The sequence below is a fragment of the Capsella rubella genome, unplaced genomic scaffold (assembly GCF_000375325.1).
Source record: "Capsella rubella cultivar Monte Gargano unplaced genomic scaffold, Caprub1_0 scaffold_7, whole genome shotgun sequence".
Lineage (NCBI taxonomy): Eukaryota > Viridiplantae > Streptophyta > Magnoliopsida > Brassicales > Brassicaceae > Capsella > Capsella rubella.
The window spans coordinates 1,244,562-1,267,446 of NW_006238917.1; the positions used below are offsets into that span (position 1 = coordinate 1,244,562).

Sequence of the window (22,885 nt, forward strand, 5' to 3'; positions counted from 1 at the left end):
TAAGAAGAGATTCATAATTAAGCAAAACCATATGCCTTATGACCCCTATTATTGTCACATCTACTTTGTGTTTTTTCACTTCCCCTGTCTCAAAAACAGAGGTCCTCTGCTCTGTTTCTTGATTCTGTTTTCTTTTGCTTCTCAAAGTTCAAAACTTGTGTACAACTCAGCGATGGAAGATAGAAGAAGGTAACAATGACGAGGAAGAGAGACGATAACAAGGGCGGAGATGGTTAGAACGGCGTCGTTTGGAACCACCTCAAGCTTTGTTCTTCGTATCGGGCAAACTCTCTTTTCTTCTGCTTCGCTTCTTTTTATGTGCTTTAACGATGACGAAGACTTATATGCTTACACTGCCTTCTGGTAATAAACAGAATCTTTCTTTCAAAATTTGGAAGACAAGTATTGAATAATAAGACAGTTTTATGAATGTTGTGGAACAGTTATTTAGTTACAGTCATGGGTCTAGTGACACCTTGGAGCGCGACGTTAGCCCTAATGGACGCTTACTCCATCATCATCCAACGCCTTCCTATGCAAGCAACAGTTATATCTGTCATTGCCGCTGGAGATTTTGTAAGTTTATCTTTGTGTTTTATATAACCTTCGTAGCTATATTCATCCACTGTATTTTGTGTTAGGTTCAAAACTAGCTAGAAACTAAATTGCTTTCTTCTGTCAAACAGTATTCCAAATGAACCAATTGTTTAGAAAATGCGTTACAAGATGAGCTGATTGTGACATAGACATAGTGGAGGTAGATAATATTTTTGATTGGTTCCTATCAAAATAAAAATCCAAGTACTATTCAAATTATAATACATTCCACAACTTTATATTATAGCTTTTCTGCTTATATATATCCTTTCCCACTATAATATCTGTAGTGGACCATATCATTCATATATGAGAAATATGGATAGATATCCAAATCACATTAGCCATGAAAGGATAAAGCTTTTAGGCTATACACCAACTTAATAGTCTATCTAATAATGGTTTCCACTGTAATGAATGGTCCCGGTGTAACAATACTTATGCAAAAGTTGTTATTTACTTTTTGTTTCTTGTTTAATTTAACTTAGACTCCACTTTTAGTTTTGGTGATTCAGGAGTGTGTGGTCGACTATATGTTATAGAAGTTGTAGTAGGCCAAAACTTTTGTAGTTCACCTGTCCAACGATGTTTTGTACCGGTCAAGTTTTGATTTTGTTCTATCAAAGTTAGGTCCCAAAGCAATATCAGGAGGTTAACTACAATTCAAACCGCAGAAACACTACTAGGTCATGTTGAATCTAAAAATGATCATTGATTGATATTGAATTGACTCATGTAAAACGAGTCATATCAAAACCAGAATAAGCTGATGATGATGACCCATCAGACTCTGTCATAACATCTCGGTAGATCATCATGAGCATCTGAAAATATCTGTTTGCAATATAAGCAGAGGAATATGGATCACTAGTCTTTGCTTTCTTAGTCAGGATTGCGAAATCACTAGGGTACATCAACTTGTATATCTTTGTTGTTTGGTGGTACTAGACTCTAGACTATGTGAATTTTTTTATGGCTCTTTAAAGGACACCAATTCTTGTTAATTTATATAAATTATTTAATAAGTAATAAACAGGAAAAATGTGTAATTAATTAGTAAAAAGATTAAATGATTGATTTGCTCATTATATACTAATATATGTTCAGGTTTTATCGTTTTTGTCGCTGGGAGGTGCATGCTCGACGGCAAGCGTGGCCGTGCTTTTGATCGGCGCAGGAGAGAAGCAGTGTGATCGGTATAAGTTATCGGCGACGATGGCGTTGTTGTCTTCGTTTCTCTCTTTTGCTTCCACTTTCTTTAATTTTCTTCTCCTTCCTTCTCTAATGTCTCACTAGTTACATTTCTTCATTATATTATATTCACCTTTTGTATTTGGTCTAGATATTTTCTTTTTGTTTTTCATTAGAATTGTTTCTCAAAATGCACAAATCATCATGCATGGGTAGCTAAAATAATTTTTCTTTATGTATATAATATCTATGTACATATCTTATGTATGTTAAATTTGAAAAAAAAAAAAAAAAATTGAATAGTAAATAGTAAATGGTCATGTCGGATGTCCCATTAGAACACTGTATTTATATAGGAAACCTTTGTAATCATTTAACTGTAACAATTTTGACGTTTAATAAAAGTAAATCTTTTGTAATTTGTAAGGCTTGTTCGTTGCAGCATTGCACATGGATCTCTCCACAACAACTTAATAATCAAACTATGCTCTACAGCAAAATCACTAATCAAGAACTCAGTCTATATAGTAGGGTGAAATTTGAAAACAATTATGAAGAAAGTACCAAACTATATCCAAAGTAATTTCAATATCTGTAGTGTACTGTATACATTTTCGCAAATATCAACTGTTTACACTGAAATATTTAACTTGAACCAATATAATATTGAACTATTTAATTCAAATATAAATCATGATCTAGACGTCAGATAACAAAGTGTTAGTTGATTTGAATTACCTGAGCAAAATGTATGAATTCATTTGTTAAATTACCATTTTATAATATAGGTTAATCTGTTCGTACTGTTGAATAACGAGATATATATTATGTAAAATGTGGGAGACATGAAGATCTAAACTATATCCTAAGTGTCTGATCTCATTGAGTTTTGCAAATGTCTGGATTCAAATAAGTATTTATCATGTATTAGCATACATACAGATGAATCAAATTAATTAGTTTATTAATAATAGATTATTATTTCATTGCTTATAAATGAGAATCGACTTATGGAGTTTTAAAATGTTCGTCGTCGTATTAAAGGCACCGGCTTGTTCAAGTGCATGCACATTACACATTCATGTCTTCTCCGTACGCAAGTTTCTAACAGATTTTCCTGGATACCCAAATCAAATCACATAACCAAAATTTTATGTGTGTTATAAACTAATCAAACCCGAATGGCAAAATTGCATATAAACAAAATTTCACAACCTTTTTAGACCTAGTGTTCAGCAATTTTGTTTACACACAAAACTATATATAGAAAAACTATATTATTCTGAACATTATATATAAGGATAGTGAATCATGTGCATATATAGACTGTTCCAAAAAAACAAGACCAACATAATAATACTTGATACTTTTTTTATTAATAGTTGATACTTTTATGAACCATAATTATGAAAATTTCCTAAGCCCTCAAAAGTAATTAAAAGATTAAGGGACCCAAGACAACCTTGCATGATGATGAAACCTTTGATTTTAAATTTCTATGGAAGTTCAGAGATGGGAAGTTTCATGGTAATGACAAGTATGAGCTTTTTTTCAATGAATCTAAAGAACAAAACAAGAAATTATTGTACAAAAAGAAGGAGTCGTCCCACTATCGTATAAAAACAAGCATATAAATTATACAAAAACCATGAAAAATCAAATATATTCCCTTATATCGTGTGAACCATATCTTTTAATTAAAATAAAATAATTATTTTCAGCATATGGATATTTTCCCATTCAAATTAACTTTTAAATATAGTTTTGTAAGATAAAGAAGTCATACGATCGATGCATCAATAATGTATATGTATCTTTAGAATAATAACTTTTTTAAGTACAGTATGTTTAGAATGTATAATATGCTTTATATACTATACAAGTGGACTTATAAACACATGCATGGACGCGCCATGAGTGTTATTTATTTTTTATTATTCGGTTAATATTAATTACTACGATGTAAATACAAATTGGAGGAAAGAATTTATATGAACTTCATAAATGCATCGAAAAAGTGTACATATGCACATGTTAAACGGGAAAATTTCCACCTCCACGATCAGACAAACAACAAACACAATCATAACTAAAGAAACCCAAAATTAGTTGAGTTTAGAATTTTCTGTAAGGGCATAGCTAAAATTTTACAAGATATATTTTGCACGTGATTTTGTAAACTGAAGTAAAAAAAAAAAAAAAAAAAAAAAAAATGTTAACGGGTATATATATGGAGGCCAACAAAAGAACAACAGACCATCTCAATTCAAAACTGCAGATTGGTACGTAAACACCTATAGCCAGAATATTGTTTCTTTATTGAGATATGTGTATTATGGTCGGGACAAATCTTTTTATCCATGGTCGGTTTAATTTCCTAGTGGAAACTATAATATTAGTATAAGATAAGTAAAAGTATAACATAAAGTTTTTGGAAGTCGTCGAATAAAGCATTTTTGGTTGAGTCAAAGAGGTAATAATTGGTTCAATCTTCTAAAATGTGGGGTGAGAGACCGTGAGAGGGGAGCATCCATGAAGCTTCATACAAAAGCCATGAAGCTTCATACAAAAGCATGGAGCATGTGACGTTCTCTCTTTCTTTTTCTTCATAATTATAGTTATTTATCGCAACTCATATGTCTAATTTACGATATAAATCACAGAAGAAAAATGTCCAATAAAATAAACAATAATCACACGTTATTACGACACAAGTATCTATAACAGAAAAAGAGACATTATTTTGTTCAACAAAACTAAAACACACAGGTTATGATTGTAGTACAACTAACAAGCATTACTTCGACAGTCGAGCTTAAACAAATCCCCCAATTGTTAAAACATACTGTATTTTCACCAAACTCAACTATAAATTGTGTCGTGAGAGAAAAACATGTCCTTCTATTACAAATAAAGCAGAAGAAATCAGGACCATTTAGTCTTTGGGAAGAAAAAAAATGTAACTAAATAAATGGAAAAGTACCTAGTAACATATGAAAGGGTAATGTCAACATATATAGTGAAACAATGAGATAAGACAATGGTATACGGTGGATTTTATTTACTATATACATTTATATATGACTATATTCTACGGAAAACAAATAGTATTACAACATGCATGCCGAAGAAAACATGTTGATGATTATTATGTTCTATATAGTTTTAATTTATACTAATGAAGAGTTTATATGATTGATTTCAGCTTGTAAACGATGGATTATTAATCAGTTTTCAGTAATTTATTACTAAACTTAGAGCGGTCGTTTGACCATGAAAAGGATATAAATACTATTAGCTGAACACCGCAGCAACACTGTCATCTCTGGTTGGCATAATCGTTCTCATAGTTGACAAATTAACCACATATTGACCCATCATCATCACCATTCCCATTCCATATAATTTTTGACTACTAGACATTATTCTGAATCATATAGATATAAACTATTTTAAAAACTATTTCGGAAGAAGCAAGAAACAAACAACGATAGATAGATGTCACCGAGCAAGCAGGGATGGACTAACAAATACGAGTTTACTTACGCCATCATCACCACTGAAAACATTGTCGGATTCTTTGTGGAACTCATGTAACGGTACGTGTCATCTCATGGCCCGGAAGAACGACACGTGGCTGCTCCAGAATTAGACACGTACTACTCCTCTGCCACTCTCAGCGCTATGGCCACGTTTCTATTGTTACGTATCTCTTCTTTTCTTTTTTTGTGAACCTATTGTTTACGTATCTCTATATTTATACATTTTTTTTCCTTGTATCCAAGCAAATTTATTATATCAATATGAAAAACAATTTCATTGACTGGTAATTAATCATGATCGAACGATTAATGAAAGTTGTTATTGCTTATAGGCATATACATTAGTATATTTTTTTAAATCGATAACTGACAGTATTTATCAGCATATTCAATTTATATAATAAATACAAACTAGTTTGTTGACACCATTCTCTCTAATCTTAATTACTAAGATATGCCATTGTTTTCTCACACCTTTTGTTTAGATTGGGTTAAATTCCTCTACACACGAAATTAGAAAGATAAAGTAAGTAGTAGTCTCCTTTACGCAACTAGGCTAAAGACCGAAACCGCAACAAATTCTACATGCAAAAATAGTAAAACCATGGTCGCCCCCAACAAATATGCTTATTACTCTATTTAGCTTAAGTCATTATCATCACGCTTAGTATTAAAATTAATTCTTCACCACCACCAATCAAATTCATTGTATTTTAGGATGTTCATCAATGTTGACATCAACGTCTCAACGTAAGCAAATTAAACTCTCTCTGCCTTCTTATTTCTATGATGATAATTAAGTCCGACTGGTAGATTTAAAATAATTGTGATACTTTAACAAACCTTTTCATTTGCTTGTCTACTAATTAATTAGCCAAACTAATAAATAGTTGAAACAAGTAACTAGATCAAAATATTTCAACAGTTAGACCATCGAAATATGAAAACATAATACACCTGAAAAGATTAGGTATTAAAAAAATTTATACTAGTTTATTTTTAGCTAATTACCAAAACTAAACGGCTTTGTTCGATAATGAGTTATGGTAGTAAATTATTACTAAAAGTAAACTCCGCATTGGTTTAGTAGGTAGATCGATAACACAACACTTAACTACTTGGTATCTTTACCATTCATTCAGTACATATATATCTTACCAACCAAACCAAATACTACAACTAATATATTTGTTAAATCATAAATGAAGCTCTAAATAAGTATCGTATTTGCAGTAGAAATAAAACACACGGTGAATTTATATAAGCATACGTACATATATGTAAATAGTATTATAACCAACTGACTTTATAGTTTACATTTAAAGGGATCCGACAGCAACAGAGGCCAATCAAAATCAGAGATTTAAAAGTGACAAAGAAAGATCAATAAAATTTAACATAATACAAAAATTGGGGAACGAGTATTGCGTTTAAATTTGTAACCTAGCCAATAGGGGGGTCATCAATAGTTTTTTACATTAAATCGGGAAATTCAATTTTCAACTTAAATTTCGTAAACCCCCACGACAAAGCTTTATTACTAACAAAACCAAAAAAGAGCCGAGTGAGTTCATGATGATGAACTCGTAGAAACAAGCTATTCCACGCTTCTAGAGTGGGTGGGCTTCTTCATATATATATATATATGCATGTAGTCTTTTAAGTATTACCATAGACAAAAGTCTTGCTTCACTGAAATCAAATTTTGGTATATTCATCATGCAAAGCCTCAGTCACTCCACCTGACATGGTAATTATTGGTAAGTAATAAATCAACAAAAAGGAATAAAAATCAAAACGCAAAACTCTTTGAAACACAAAAGCTGTCTTCCTCCTCCCCACCACTTATACAGCCTGTCATCACTTCTATTGGTCCACAACACGACAAAATCCTACGTGGCATCTTTCTTTTATTTTCTGCATACAATTTTCTATCTATTTAAACACAAACTCTCCTTCTCCTTTCTCTTCCCATAATTAGTTATTCATTTCATTTCACCGGAGCAAACAACAAAACAGAACTGAGTCAACTCAGACCGAGTTACCAAGAACCCTTACAAATTAACACACATACATACACACATGGGTATATGCAGCTCGAGCGAGTCGACTCAGGTCGCCACGGCGAAGCTGATCTTGCAAGACGGTAGGATGATGGAGTTTGCCAACCCCGTTAAAGTCGGATACGTTTTGCTCAAGTATCCCATGTGCTTTATATGCAACTCCGACGATATGGACTTCGACGACGCCGTCTCCGCCATCAGCGCTGACGAGGAGCTTCAGCTTGGTCAGATATACTTCGCTCTTCCTCTTTGTTGGCTTCGTCAGCCTCTTAAAGCGGAGGAGATGGCTGCATTGGCCGTCAAAGCCAGCTCTGCCCTCATGCGAGGAGGCGGAGGAGGCGGAGGAGGAGGAGGTTGTCGCCGGAAATGCGTTGATCCTATTGTCTCCGATAAGTGTCGGACGAGAGTCGGATCAGCTGATGATACGGTGGGTTCCGGCGCCGGAAGGAGGAAAGTCAGGAACGTAGACGGTGGCGGTAGTCTTAGTAGTAGCCGGAGGAGGAAATGTTACGCGGCGGAGTTGAGTACGATAGAGGAGTGAAGGGTAGTTTCGGAATTTTGATTTAAATTTAAAAATATATGTGGATAGTGTAAATTATTATTATGTTGGGGCCTATTTAGTCATTTAATGAAGATGCAATTTGCATATTGGCAAAAAGTTCTTATTTGGGATATCTCAACTGACTCGTCCAATTACGATTATATCCTTAACATTACAAAATTTTAATTATGTTTCATTAATCAGTAGAGAATTTAGTTTATACTATTAGATTTCACTTTTCAAATAATTTTTTGGTAGAATCACTTTTCAAATATTTAGATATATAAGTAAAGTATTATTTCATTATTTGAAATATAAAAAATAAGGATAAGAAAGGGAACATGTGACTGGTTCCAAAGATCTCGTAACGCGGTATTTCGATTGATTGCATGATAAATTAAAATACAAGGTTACGCCAAAATAATAATAGTCAAAATAAATAGATACACTCATATATACATTTGACGCCAACATAAAAAATAAAAGAATACGAATATGTTACATTAAAATATACTATGGTTTTATGTTGGAAAAAAAATGTGCTCTTACATGTTAATAAATGTTACATTAACAATATTTCACATTTATATTTTCGCCTATATTCTTTAAAGAAAAAAAGAAGAAAACTGAGTTTGTTATTTTTGGTTACGTATCTGTTTAGAAAAAATAGATTCTAGTTGATTTTTAGATCGTAGTTTTTAATAAAATTTGTCAATAAAACCTCCTCATCGCAACATTTATCGAATAATCCTTTTAGTATTAAGTAAGAACTACATGGTCGTATAATGCGTAAATATGATCAAAATGAAGTTTGGATATATAATAATATTTTGGAGCATCATTTTATAGTATAAGACTATAAAAATGGAGTTACGTGTTGGCGTGACCATATAAATAGGGACCAGTTTATTCGCTTTTTGCCTCCCTCTTAATAATAATTGAATACTTGATATGTATGTGTGTAGTTTCTTACCACTTAACTTGTTATTACTTCGTTACTTATGTTCTTGACAAAGAATTTTAATGAGTTCAAAGTTTTTCTTATGAAACTAGGTAATCAAATTTAAAAGATGACCTTTGATGTTAGAGTTTTCTCCGGAGATTATACCCAAAAATGTAAGTATTTAGAGTCTCTTCGTACTAAGAGTCCAGCTGTTTTTGATCAAAGCTTCCCAGTAATCGACGATGTAGCCATTGGCCAATCTATTTATGATTCATTACTAAACTTATAAATACGTTTTAGTTTAGGTTGACAAAACAAAACAAAACAAAAAATGCATAGCTGTGTTTGAATTGAGTATTGTTTTGTTTCCCATTCTTTTTCAAGAAAGAATTTTAAGCTTTCTCGATCCACTGTTTTCTTGTCTCTATCCTGTAATCGTCTGCTTGCCTTTTCTTTTTTAGATTCTTTTTAGCTCATCAAGCCTTTCCCAAAGATCTAAGAACTAGTTTTAAAGTAATGTTATACTATACACATATAGTAGTAGTATATTCACTGTGTATATATACTCCATATTTAAGATCCGACATTACTGACGCAATTGATTTTAGTCGGTTCAACCAACTATATGTCGACAAAGTTTTCCATTCATTGTTTTGATGATTAATTCCTTGATATTTTCATCTTGTTAAATGATATTTTTTTCTTTCTATTTTATTTATATATTTAAATTATAATATAAGTCTGTCTCAATAATATAGCGAAGGATAACACAACAAACACTATAGTTTACATTACAAAACGTTTGATCGAGAAACCAACTCGGCTAAAAATTAACGTGAATTAAGAAACATACAATAGATACATGACATCTGATCAAGACTGAATCCATTTATTATTTTATGAGCTTGTTAGTTGTTACCATGCTTTACATATATACTGTATGTATATATATATATCATGCATGCCTTGTAAATTTTCGAGGACTCTGTGTGCAATGGTCCAAATTGAAGGAAGAGTAGGGTTGTAACCAAGTTTTGTCCTCCACGAGCCCTCGACACAATCATTTTGCTTTGCTAATATCTCTTACACAAAATCACATAAATACAAAACCAAAAAAGGGGGAAAGAAGAAAGAAAAACAGGGTAGAAGAAATTTAGATATGTCTGTTACAGACAAAAAAAGTTTTCATTTTAATCATGTGTATATAAAAAAAAATATCCGAGTATTCCAAAAGAAAAGCTTTTCGAAAGATAGTGTGTTTACGTTCATTATGTACTCTTACTAATTTTCTTTTAATATTTTGTATTAATTCACTATTTTATCGTTTATGAATACATCCAACCAGAATTGGCATGAGATGAATTACCAGTAATAATATTCTTTGTGATATTCTAGAGGACAGTGATCGTTACATTCTTTGTGTCCACATATCTCTCTCGCTAGCTAGCAAAGGTGGCTACTAGGAAGGGGTTTACAGATCTCAAGTTGTTGATTAATATGACCTCAAACGAGTTGATTTCGTTTTCTTAACATAACGCCATATTCAGATAATTCAATACTTAAGTTAAATTAACACTACAGTACGTACTTGTGTTAATAATAGATACGCACACAAATCTCTTCTCTTCAGGCGTTTGTGACTCTGTCTCTCTCTGCATTATCCTGTCTTTGAGAATCCTAATCTCCCTGTAGCAAAATTCTTAGTTTCACACGTTAAAAAAAACAATTACTGTCTACTGGTATGTCTGGAATCAAGTAGTTTCTTCTCAAAACCACACAAGAAAAGGAAAAAAAAAATGGAAATTTAATTGTTTAACCGAACCGTCAACAGCTTTGTGTTCACAGGTTCGGTTTTGCTCTGAACTTTCTCCTAACCTAATAATAAGTGAAAAGGAAAAACAAAAAACAAAAAGGAAAGAACAGAGAGAAAAAGGTAAAACAAGAAAAAAGGAAACTTTGAGTCATTAATTTAAAAAGTAACCGTTAGCTACAAAAACTTGAGTCCCAAACAAAACACATATCATCATCGGTTTGTGAAGGACGAAGAGGTAGTAGCAGCGTGTAAGGAACCATCGGTTTGTTACAGTTTTAAGAATCCATATTGATCGTTTACAAGTCTAGCGAGACGACATAACGTCTTGACCGGAGAGAGAGATCGGCGATAGTCGAATACGACGGAGATGGCGACAGACAGAGGAAGTGGATGGATCGGTTGGAGGAGATGCTAAGAATAAGCCCATTAAGCATAGCTTTTTCAGCCCACGAAAGACATTAAGGTCTCTTTTTTTCTTTTTTATCCCATCTGTGTATTTGGTGGGCTGAAAAGGTTTTGCTTAATGGGCTTGTATTAAAAAAAACATACGTGTGTGATGTAACTAGGACTACATATGGATTAAGGATAACGGACTAATTGTTATGTCTCATGCCTTACATGACAAGTAACAGAGTCTTGGGAAATAAGCAACAGAGATAATTTAAACTTCTTCATTTGATGACTTCTCTAGCTATCAGATACCGATACCGGAAATTGTGAGGGATCCATTCTATGTTACTCTTTCGGGATCTTCCCATGTTGATTTTCTTGATTGTATTCCTCATAGGTTCTGATAGACATTCTTTGATCATCTCCATCAATGCCGCTTGATTCATTCCAGAATCTTTGCTGAAAGACTCTATGATCCTAGGTAAGATTAGCTTATGGTCACTTTTGAACCGAATTGTTTCTCGGATGTAATTTTCTTTTGCGGTTTCCAGCTCTAGGTATATACTCTCGGCCGTATATACTCGAACCTATGACCCATAAGATGTAAAATTAGTCAAGTTATCGTATAAATATGTATGTAAATGTTTTTGTGATGTGACAACGTACCGCTGGATCAGAGTGAATTCCGGAACAGAGAGCAAAGTACAACAAAGGCTCAGGATGCTCGAGGGAGTATTCTTGGTAGTCATCTCCGGCTCGGAGTTTTTTTGAGGTGAGCAACAACCGCAGCCACTGTAAGCAGAGAGAGAATAGGCTTCTTCACAAGACGGATCACATTATTATGAATTTATAAGGATTGTGGTAGAAAAGTAGTGACCTGTTGAGGACAAGGCATTCTGCTGAGAAGGATAGAGTTTTGCAAGATCTCTATGCTCACCACACAACCTCCTATGTTGTAAGCTGGCTGCAAAAATTGACGCATTGAATCAGAAAGCAAGGAGCATTTTTCTCAGGTTTTGTTTGAATCTTTTCTTACCTTAGAGAATAACAAGAATCTCTTCCCGTTGTTCTTTGGAATACCATTAACTAAATATGTCTGGCATAAACACAAAAATCAGTCTAAATTCAAAGAAATTCGCAAATTAGAAAAGATAAAAAAGGCAAAAAAAAAAAACCTTACGTGCATGACAAGTGAGTTATGTACATTAATCCAAAACGCAAGTTTCTCTTGATGCGTCAACTTTTTCATATCAACATCTCCCAACTGTTTGATAAGGAACCTGTGTAAATTATAAAACCAATGGTCCATGAACATTACACTAAGTGAGGAAAACAAATCTGTGTCTATTTTTTTACTAGGGGCCTGACCTGAAATGTCGAAGCATCAGCTCAAAGTCATGCCCTTTCCTTTCAATATGTGACACTTCGATCATCGAGTTGTACGGTGCACTTGATTCGATTTTGTCATCAAAAGCAGAGTTTTTCCTGAAGCTTAGACTCCACAACTTGCTTGTCGAAGAAAGAAACCGAGTGTCTGAAAGTTTGCAGTACATAGTCGACGCATACTTTATCATCTCCTCTGATAGCTTGTTTGGAGTCATTATAGGTATGTGATCGGATAAGGGTATCCGAATGCCAATACTTGATCTGTTCTTTATGTACTGCTTCGTGAAGTAACCGAAACAAGAAATAGTTATAAACAATTAGTACACGAAAATGCCATTACAAGAGACTACTGAAATCGTTTATACTTACTTCTTTTATGGACTCTTCTCGTGGAGAAATTATGTTAGTGAAAGTGGAACGTTGATCAAGCAAGGATTGGCACCGGCGAACACTCGAATCTATGTCACTCTTGGTTGAAACTGGATCTTTGATTCTATTGTCGAAAGAGAAACACCTATATTCGATTTCTTGATTCTCATGTTTAGGCGGTTCATATTTTCTTGGGATGTCACATTTACTCCTAAGAGTTGATTTTGGTGAAATTGATCTCTGCCGTTTTGATGATGGAGATAGATATACTGATGCTTGCTGATCAAAAGCTTTTCGATATAGCCATAAAAGGTATTGTTCCAAATTAGAAACTTCGAATTCGAGTATCGCAATTTCCTTGATCAATTCTTTAGCAGGCTGCATAACATCCAACATGAGTTATTGTCAAAACAGAAAACCAAAAGAACCAAAAATTACTTTTTGCTCAGAAGATCTGACTAGTAGTAAGTACCTTGGAAGTGAAGATACTGTAGTCTTGAGGAGTTTCTTTATAACCCAACGCCATTTCTAAATCGTTACGAACATCAAACTGGCTCTGTAATGTTTTCTCAAGCTCTATAATCTGCATGCATAATATATATATAAAGGACGACAAAAGTGAGCAGATCGTGTGGTGTGTTCTGAAAACGGTTGTGACTTGTGAGAGAAGTTTTACTTATCTAACCTCTTGTTTAAGAGAGCTTTCGACTTTTACAACATTAGGCGATAGTTTCTTCTCCTCTTGGTGGGAACCATTATTGAGAGATAAGCAACTTATATGGTCACCTTCAAGTATTTTGTTTCCTGGATAACTGCAGCCAAAGAACCAGCACCTTTAAGAACAGAAACCTTGATATGAAATTTAATCACAATCAAAACACACAAGAAAAAAAACAAAAAAATCCTATTTGGCAACCTTTTTGAACGTTTGTGACTTTGTCTCTGCAATGTTCTGTCTCTGAATCCTATCATCCTGAAACAAAACTATCAAATTCTGTAATAAAGTATGGAGTTTGGGACTAAAATGGTTTATATATGAAGTCAGAGCTAAGTAGCTAAGCTTACTTGTCATATGCTGCTCATTAAGAACATTCGAACTATAGAATCTCAAGAGTGGGCTGGTTTTGTTTAGAGGAAGACTCAGAGTTTGTACAGAGTAAGTATTTATAGCATGCAGAACAACAGACTACCTTCCAAAATCACCATTCTATCTTCTTCAATCTTTCACCCACCAAACATATATATTTGTTCATTCTTCATCTACCATTGAAGCAAATTGAATTGTTTTCCTCTGATAGTGATCGTTTCTTTCTGCTATACAAGAACAAGGAATATAAATGCAGTTAAGACAAAACATTTGTTCTTCTTTAAGTATAAAACATATTAGAAACTGTTCATAGAGTAAGACTGCAAGAGCTATGTATAGAAAATGTATATTTATTTATTTATTTTGGAGATGGACAAGAACTTTCCGAGATTTTATGAATCATTTTGTTCATTAGTAGGGTTCATATACGACAGTGAACTCATAATACATTATTACATACGCAAGAGCGTTTATTCTCAAGTAATGACTAGATATCAGTTTCCGGTGTTCTCTTTTCTCATGTTGATGGTGCATGCTTTGGCCGACTGAGTTAGTAGTAGTTTCGTTAGTGAGGACTATTAATTATATAAACGTTATGACTCATTCTTGAAATTATTCATACAGCAATAAAAGGTTCCAAAACTTCCAATTCCGCTAAGTGATTTATATGACTTTTGTCTAAGCTAGCATGGAAGATACATGCACTTGACTATATCCGCATGGTGTTATAAGTCCAACGGATCATGCTTAAACTTTTTTTCTTTTTTTTTGGTGTCAATGATATCCTCACGGAGAGTACTAGATAGTCTAAGTAAGCAGTGCACTTAGGCTTTTTGGTTAAGCGTATGAACAAACCGGTCTCAAGCAGTTTGGTTTTCTTTCTCTTTCCTTTTTATCCTAATAATACATTATTAATGAATCCCGACAAGATACAATGATAATGAAGAAAAGTTATTGAGACACAAAACAAAACAAAACAATGAGTGGGATTCTAGAGTGTTGTATTATCTATGCACCTCAAATGCAACATTTGCTTTTCTTCTTGTTTTTAATAGATTATAAAAATAAATAAATAAAAATGGTTTAGGCCGCATATACATAAATTTGTTTTGGCCATTCTTGAAATGTCGGTGAGAAGTTTACAACAAAATTGCTTCAACATATATATACCATGATTTTCTGCAAACTTAAGGTCCAATAATGCCATATACAAGAAAAATAAATTCCTTTGGGCCTAATACTTTCCTTTTAATGGCCCAAAAACATAAACAATTAATATAGCCTTGAGAAATTAGTTAAAAATTCTAATGATAAATAGTTGACCAAAAAAAAAAAAAAAAACTCTTTAAGGATAAAGATACGTATATGCACATGAACAACAACGCTGTAAATTGTACATTGATTTGAGATGGGATTTACAAATCGTTTTCTTATGTTCGCGAGACATGAAAAACAAGAAAGAGGGCTTTAACTAAATTGAAGTATTTTATATCCTCTTAAGGGGCTAATTAAATAGAAATTTTCATTGAAAAAAGGTAAAATTGAAAAATGAAGACTATAATTAATTAAATGGATTAAGAAAAAAAAAGAAAAGAAGAAGAGCAAATGTAATTAAAAACCGCCAAAGTCTCTAACGCAAAAAGAAGGGTCCTTATCAGGCATGTTTCCAGCGTGGCGTAAACCAAGCGTGAGTGACACGTCACCGGTAGGGTTAGTCCCGAACCTTATAACGCTAACACCAGCCATGTCAGCATCAACGAACCCGCCAACACCTTGTTGACACGTGGCAACCGCTGAAAACGCTGCCGAGCCACCACCGTAACGAGAACCCAAGTCGGCAGAAGCGGCGGCGGCGTTGGAGTAAGAGGAAGGGAGTAGAGGCGATGAAGGGTCGTTTTCGTAAGCATTAATGTCGGATCTTAGACGGTGGCCTGTCGCTACTGCTGCTGCGTCTGGTGCGGTTGTTATTGGAGTTTGTGATGAAGTGGTCCGAGCCGCAGTGAAGTTGCTTTCATTATTGTCGTTGGGTTTTGTGCTCTTGTCGTTGTTACTGTTTTTTGTTTCTTGATCTCTTTCTCGTTCTCTTTCTCTTTCTTTTGATTCTTGTTGATACATTTCTTCAACCATTGGTTTCCATAAACGAACCCTAGCATTAATGAACCAATTTGACACCTGAAAAATATAGAAAAGACAAATATTTTGAATAATTGTAATAATAATAATAGGATATCCAAAAGAAATCCGAGTGTTTTGATTTGTCATGTGGTTATTTAATGTAGGGGATACAAGAAATTGAGGGTTTCTTTAGGGGATAGTTGAAAGCTGCAAACTTTGATGTACTTGAGGAGAAATGGTCCCTTTTGAGTCTTTAATGTCGATCTCTCTCTCTCTCATAGACTTACTTGTTTGTGTGGGTGTGTGTGTAACATTATAGGGATGATATAAATTTAACTTTAAACGAATCCCAAGAAAAGCTAATAGTGAGTGGAAGGCAAAACACATGGTGTTCCTCTGTCATATCAAACCAAACAAAGGAAAGAAACAAAAGCCATGCAATAGCGTCATCTCAACCTAGTTACTAGTTACTGATCTCTACTCTCATCAAATAATTTTTTTGGTCCTTTGCTGATATTCCTCTCCAATATATAATAGCTCCTATATATCTATCATTACTATGCTTATCAAATGCTACATGAGTAGGTGAATAGGTGATATGGGTAATAGTTGCCAAACAAAAAGGAGAAATTGGGAGATAGATTGTTATGTTACTTATGTATGTGCGTGTTAGTAATGTATGCGGCTATTTCTGTATATGTAAAAATCTGGACTAATCTTAAGACAATATGTTACCACAAGGTTATATGTATGTGATTAGTAATCCAAACTAAATTCAGTATATTAAGAACTTGGTTTATAAACTAGAGGCATATGAATGTAATATGTGATTCTTCATGGAGATCTTTTTAAAATTGAATTGATGGTTTTGTATATTTATAGACTGACCTGATTTCTGGATAAACCAGTCTGTCGAGCCAAGAGGTGTTTATCTGCATCACTTGGATACCTGAGAAAGAGACCAGAAAATGACATCACTCTAACTTTGCCCTAATAAACTCAATTCTAATTTTCTTTTTCTTTTACATATTTTCACTATATGTACAATACAATCAAGTAGATGCAAGGAAAAAAAAGTACAGACTTTTTCCTAACAAGGGCGTGAGAATCTAACAGACAAAAGAAAAGCTGATGATTACATATCATCGATCCAGTTTCTTTTTCATTTTTTTTTATCTTATAATTTTTTTCTGGTTTTGTTTTTACTCATAAAGCAAATGTCAGATAGGTGAAAAATCGTACAAAAACACTACTCTTTTGCTTTATTTCCATTTTTTCGTTAACTCTCACTAACAATAAAATAGCAAAATTCTACAGTCACAGTACTAAAGTACTTAGTGGTGAAATAACGAGAAAAGAAACACTTTTTCTCAGCTTTTTTTTCAGAATTTAATTTCTTTCAAATGTAATTGATCTATTTATATTAAATATAATGAATAATGAGAAAGCAACAAAAAAAATAAAAAATGGACTTACGGGTGAAGGAAATGCTCGAAGAGCCAAGCTCTAAGGATATTAACTGAGCGTTCAGGCAAACCGCGTTGTGGCCGCCACGCTTCTTGTTCCATCATACCCATTTGGTGAAACGCACGTTGTTGACGTAAACTCTGTTCTAGTAAACGCAACCGCGGTGTTTCCCCTTTGGTTAATCCGGAAGAAGACATTCCTGCTCCATCTTTGTCCCCAAGAAGTTCACAGCTCTGCTTAAGCTGAGCCGCGACCGCATCTTTGAGACATCGAAAATGCCTCGACATAGCTTTTTGAGCCAATGCGGTGTATGGCAACGCCGCACCTTGGCCCATTACTATGTCGAAAGAGTTTACGACCATCTGCATTTGCTCGCAGTAATGGTTATACCGTCGGTCCACCTGCCAACAAAACAAAAAAAAACTATACATTATACAATCCATAAACATTTAATATATTTTTTTTTTGCTCTTTTGGTTGATGTTATTTTGAACTCAGCTTTAGTACGAGTATCATCGGTGTTATATATTCACGTGATTAAATATTAGTTTAGAAACTTTTATCACGGGGACGTATGCTCAGCTTTAGTACGAGTATCATCGAAATTAAACAAATGAGATTAATCTGTTATGTTCAAACAAGACAATATAAGAAATACGATATTCTAGACAAATTAAGGACCAGAGAATATCCTTCAATTGTTTTCGTAATCCTACCAACAGCACATTTTATCGTATCCTCGAGCATAAAATAAATTATTTATTTTTGGTTAGAAAACGACACAAGTCAGCTAAAAAATAGAATAATTCAAGTATGGGTAAACAAATAAGTAACGTCGAGGATTAGCTTTAGGACGTAAGGAGGGAGAGTAGCTTATATGGAGAAGGAAACGCCAATTTTGAATAATCGTAATTATCTAATGCGTTTTTTCTTTGATTAAACGATTCCACCAAACGCTAAGCATCAAAATATTCAATACACCTTCTAATACGACCGTCACACGAGCAAAACGATTAAAAGTTTTAAATAAATGATGGTAGGATTGCGTAATCAGACTCTCTACCAAAACAATCAAATAATAAGTAGTTAATCAAGAAAACAAAAGACCAAATCCAGTCATATCATGTTTCTTGTTTCGTTGTAATAATACAACAATATATATGAATTTTCTTGTAATTTTATGAAAACAATTTTACGTTAAATGTGTGAATTAATATCACTACGGAAAAAGTCAAAATCAAGATTGAAAGTAAAAAGAGAATTAATATGAACTTACCTCTTCAAGCATGGTGAGTAGCTTCACTTTCCTTCTCTGATGCTCAATCCGATCAGACGCCGATAAAGTAGGATGATCCTTGATTGCCCCGGCCGACGAAGGAGAGCTTCCACCACCGCCGTCGCCACCGCTAGCATTAGGGTTTGAGTTGTTTTTTTGTTTGTTCTTCTTCAAAAAACCTCTTCCAACACTACAAAACTCTTCCAACAACTCTTGCGCGGACGTTGTGTACCTCGAGTGTCTTAAGATATTGACAGCTCCGATGGACGAGGAAGAGGCCGCTGCAACTGTCGGAGATGGTCGGAATTGGTTTAACACTTGATGATGTTGAGAAGAGTTAGCAAGAAGAGTCTTGAATTGGTTATACTGATGATGAGGCGATGCGTTAGAAGGATTGGCTCCGTAGTAAATGTTTCTGTACTCTTCGGCTTTGGCAGCAGCTTCTAGAGACGATGAGAGAGATAAGGACAAGCCTTGTCCGCCGCTGTTTTCCACGTGGATGGTCCCGATCTCGGTTTGGCTGTTGTGATGATGATCGGAGGAAGAAGACTGCCACGTGAGCTGTTGGTGATTATGATGATGTGGAAGCTGTTGATGCATAGACATATTATTATCGTAGCTCTGATGATGAGTTGTGTTGGTGGATGGATTTGGAAGTAACATGTGAAGAGTTGACGAATTGTGGTGGCTCCTTGTGGTACTCGTGGATGACGGAGACGGTGGTTGTTGCTGGTGCGGTGGCGGTGGATTCATCAAAAATAACTGCATGGCGGCAGCTGTGGCGGTGGCCGAATCATTCAAGGCCGGAATATTCTGATGTTGCTCCTCAAGCAATTGCCTATTGGACCGGAAAGATTGGCCGTGGTCGAGATCTCTTCCTCCGCGGCTGCCTCCGGGGAAATTAAACATCTCGGATAACATTCCGGCAGTTTCATAGACCGGAATCCCACCTCCGGCGACTGAGGATTCCTCGTCCATCTCTTCTACCCTTTGATGCTCTTGCTTCTGATGAGTTATTAAACTGGGAGAATCTGATCGGTCGAATCCATTAGAGAAGCTGAAGACTCCTCCTTGATGATGATAATCTTGGGACATAGAATTATTGTGAAGAGTCTTCAAAAGAATTGTACAAGTAGAAGATGAAGAAGTTTTAGCTATTCCCATATCCATACCTCAATCTTCTTCTTCATGATATATATATATATATATATATATATATATATATATATATATATTTATATAAAAATATATCTTCTTGGAGCTAGCTCTCTCTTGGATCCTGGAATGATAATTCAGTCAAAGAAGTTAAAACCACAACTCAGGGAAGAGAGTCAACTAGGTCTTATAATGTTTTTGTTTTTTTTTTTTGTTTTTTCATCTATCTACATCATCTATAACTGATGAACAAAACACATACAGAAAGAGATGTACGTATCTTTCTTGATATAGATATGTATGTATGCAAGAGAGAACAGAAGAAGAGATCGAATACCTTTGGAGTATGCTGCAGAGAAGATAATATAAATTGAGAGCTTAGGTATCGTTTTCTCTCTCTCTCTCTCGCTTTCTCTTTTCTGGACTCTCCTTTTCTTGGTTACTAGGAGTTTATTCAGTATTTCACAATATATATTATATATAAAAAAAACTAATAAATCTCTCCCCCAAAGCTAAAAGAAATGAAAGAAAGAAAAAAATATGATAAGAGAGAGAGATAGAGATGTCACTCTTCTTTCTTCTTCACCACCCTTTTTAAGCCCACCAATCTTCTTCTTTATTACTTAGTTGGTTTCTTGATATTAAAAAGAAACTATTCGTGCAAATACAAAATCCAGTACTTTTTTTTCTCCTTTTTAATTAACTGTGGTTTCTTATGATATACTTATATTTTGCAACGATATATTAACAGCGAAAATATTGGTTCATAGAATTGTAAAATAAGAATTATAATAAGACAAATGTTTTTTATTACACGAAATGTCGGCTGCCATAAACAATTTAAAGATGTTTATTTTTTGAAACGAATTTAAAGAAGAAGAAGAAGAAATAAAAGTGAGTACAAGGTCATCTCTCAATGATACGAACCACCACCATAAATATTAAATAGTAATACCGTCGTGACCAAGAAAAAAATATAATATATTATATATAAATATAAAGATACTGCCATAAACATATTTCCCATAATGCCCTCGTCTGTCAACTTTCTGATTACACTGAGCTAACTGGCAGATAGGGTTAGTTAAGTCCATTTTATACATAAACTGGCCATTGCTGCTCCGTAGTCCGTAGCTTTATAGTCCTCGACTCTTCATATTTGCATTTCATACCTAGTGGAGACCTTGTCCCTAGTAATAGTATCAATCAGCATAAATTTAAAGTCTACACATTTATTTACATCTAGTATGTCCGTTTTTTAAAGACTGTATGTTATTTATATTTTATATCAAAATAGCTTTCCTTATGATAACGAGAATATGACTCTCAAGAAGTCCGTACGAGTGTCGTAATCAGTATACCAAAACAAATGAGTGTCATATAATCAATTGATTCTAAGTTCTAACCACAAGCTAATCACTTCAAATCGACTTTTTCAATGAAATGACGAATTAGTAGTTACGTATATATGAGTTAGCAGTACTTTATAATGATCGCATAATTAACCTCCTACGTAGATATACCAATACCATTAACATTGAAAATTAGCATGCTGAGTTTTATATATACTCATGCAAAAAAAAAATATAAATAAATAAATATATATATCTATCTATATATCATATCCAAACTATTTTTCTGACAATTGCTATTGTAAGCGCATACATATATTACTGATTGAGGTCGAGTACGGTGTAAGTAGGAATGGCTTGGTTGGAGGATAATGTCATGAAATTTCATCAATCTTTTTTTTTTTTTTTTTTTTTGTGACATCAAAATTTCATCCATTTATAATTTACGTAATATTTTTTAAAGCATATTAATAAACAATAGAAGAAGAGAGTTCGCACAAGCGGGACGTGATGTTTGGCACGTGGGAAAGGTTGGAGGAAAGATCAGAAGTCAAGTGCTGATCAGAATGTTAACTTATGTTTGTGTTTGTGTGTATTGGGATAATCTAGAAAACCGATGAAATCGACACATAACCGTTTTTTTTGGTTCAACAGCTTCTTAGAGATGGAGAGTACTTGAAGTTTCTTGTTTCGGTATGGCTCTTTTAGTAGACTCTAATTTGAATACCATAGTTAATAACTTAATATATATATATGAATATATCGATCGGGATATCTTTCTTAAACTGACGATTTTATATCGTATCACGTCGGTCTTTACTAAAAAAATAGCATTTCCCGAATACGAGTTGTCTTGCATATCCCACAAACGGCTAGAGAAATCTTGGATATTGCACCGTAGGTTATATATATAAGTCCATTAATGGGATAAGTATTTAATGCAAACGTCGAAAGCAAAAGCATAAGTCCACTTATATATATATAGAACATGTACATCGAGTTTTGTTTATATATTAATTGTGACACCATGTGGAAATCTATCATGTCAAAATCATAATATCATTTTTTTCTTTTAAACATGGTTACTTCATGTTGGAGAGTACTTCTCCTCCGTATAAAAAGAAGAAACGCAAGGGAAAAAAATCATATTATTTTATTTTATTTTAAATCTTAGTTACATATTTTTTTAGAAGTTCCAACTACAAACCTGGAATAAAAAATTGACAGCCCAACCTTCCACCCTCTCCTACCAATATTTTTTCTCGTTTTTACTTTGATTTTTGAAATATAAATTTAGTGGTTTCTCTTTAACAAATAAAATTTCGTGAACGGGGTACGTGAATCTCTCACGTGAATCCCACCCTCCGTTCACACACGTATGCACACAACCATCCGTTTACGTGCCGAACCTTCCTTTTTTTTTTTTGCGTACGTGTGGAGAGGATTCTCCTTCTTTAGGCATTTATAGTCTTTACCCACCAAAAGCCAACTTGTAATGGATCCTTTTGCTCTCTCTGCTTTTCATTATCTTCAATGGTGTTGTCTAAGTTTCTAACCTTCAACAATGTATTTATTAGTTTTTCTTTTCTTTCATCTCT

General features: G+C 33.9%; 4 protein-coding genes across 5 annotated transcripts; 2 read left to right on the top strand and 2 right to left on the bottom strand.

The window, feature by feature from the left end:
• Positions 1–9: 9 nt before the first annotated feature.
• On the top strand, positions 10–1,986 carry LOC17877526 (CASP-like protein 5C1). Its single transcript, XM_006284626.2, has 3 exons — positions 10–363; positions 444–576; positions 1,705–1,986. Exons 1-3 carry the CDS (start codon positions 230–232, stop codon positions 1,891–1,893), a joined length of 456 nt encoding a protein of 151 aa, XP_006284688.1. The 5' UTR covers positions 10–229; the 3' UTR covers positions 1,894–1,986.
• Positions 1,987–7,306: 5,320 nt separating this feature from the next.
• LOC17878346 lies at positions 7,307–8,073 on the top strand. The gene has a single exon (XM_006282677.2). It carries the CDS (start codon positions 7,413–7,415, stop codon positions 7,932–7,934), a length of 522 nt encoding a protein of 173 aa, XP_006282739.1. The 5' UTR covers positions 7,307–7,412; the 3' UTR covers positions 7,935–8,073.
• A 3,288-nt stretch (positions 8,074–11,361) lies between these two features.
• LOC17879318 lies at positions 11,362–14,041 on the bottom strand. Its single transcript, XM_023777944.1, has 11 exons — positions 14,026–14,041; positions 13,901–13,910; positions 13,521–13,647; positions 13,308–13,418; positions 12,807–13,213; positions 12,449–12,727; positions 12,261–12,360; positions 12,117–12,176; positions 11,958–12,044; positions 11,747–11,872; positions 11,362–11,667 (listed from the first exon to the last, which is right to left on the bottom strand). Exons 1-11 carry the CDS (start codon positions 14,039–14,041, stop codon positions 11,362–11,364), a joined length of 1,629 nt encoding a protein of 542 aa, XP_023633712.1.
• A 1,329-nt stretch (positions 14,042–15,370) lies between these two features.
• On the bottom strand, positions 15,371–19,964 carry LOC17879702 (BEL1-like homeodomain protein 2). Of its 2 annotated transcripts, none has more exons than XM_023779004.1 (4): positions 18,781–19,964; positions 17,514–17,905; positions 16,926–16,986; positions 15,371–16,094 (listed from the first exon to the last, which is right to left on the bottom strand). In XM_023779004.1, exons 1-4 carry the CDS (start codon positions 19,948–19,950, stop codon positions 15,534–15,536), a joined length of 2,184 nt encoding a protein of 727 aa, XP_023634772.1. In that variant the 5' UTR covers positions 19,951–19,964; the 3' UTR covers positions 15,371–15,533. The 2 variants fall into 2 exon arrangements, with proteins under 2 accessions (XP_023634772.1, XP_023634773.1); XM_023779005.1 differs by lacking the exon at positions 15,371–16,094 and adding an exon at positions 16,114–16,433.
• Between the last annotated feature and the right edge of the window lie 2,921 nt (positions 19,965–22,885).

What these genes read in the sequence shown, in the direction of transcription:
- LOC17878346 (XM_006282677.2), top strand. Translation starts at nt 7,413, where the DNA reads ATGGGTATATGCAGCTCGAGCGAGTCGACTCAGGTCGCCACGGCGAAG.
- LOC17879318 (XM_023777944.1), bottom strand. An exon ending in AAAGCTCTCTTAAACAAGAG is followed by an intron (nt 13,419 to 13,520) that starts GTTAGATAAGTA and finishes TTATGCATGCAG; the next exon opens with ATTATAGAGCTTGAGAAAAC. An exon ending in GATTCTTGTTATTCTCTAAG is followed by an intron (nt 12,045 to 12,116) that starts GTAAGAAAAGAT and finishes CAATTTTTGCAG; the next exon opens with CCAGCTTACAACATAGGAGG.
- LOC17877526 (XM_006284626.2), top strand. Translation starts at nt 230, where the DNA reads ATGGTTAGAACGGCGTCGTTTGGAACCACCTCAAGCTTTGTTCTTCGT. An exon ending in TATGCTTACACTGCCTTCTG is followed by an intron (nt 364 to 443) that starts GTAATAAACAGA and finishes GTTGTGGAACAG; the next exon opens with TTATTTAGTTACAGTCATGG. An exon ending in TCATTGCCGCTGGAGATTTT is followed by an intron (nt 577 to 1,704) that starts GTAAGTTTATCT and finishes ATATATGTTCAG; the next exon opens with GTTTTATCGTTTTTGTCGCT.
- LOC17879702 (XM_023779004.1), bottom strand. Translation starts at nt 19,950, where the DNA reads ATGGATATGGGAATAGCTAAAACTTCTTCATCTTCTACTTGTACAATT. An exon ending in TTCGAGCATTTCCTTCACCC is followed by an intron (nt 16,987 to 17,513) that starts GTAAGTCCATTT and finishes TCTCTTTCTCAG; the next exon opens with GTATCCAAGTGATGCAGATA. An exon ending in CTGGTTTATCCAGAAATCAG is followed by an intron (nt 16,095 to 16,925) that starts GTCAGTCTATAA and finishes TATATTTTTCAG; the next exon opens with GTGTCAAATTGGTTCATTAA.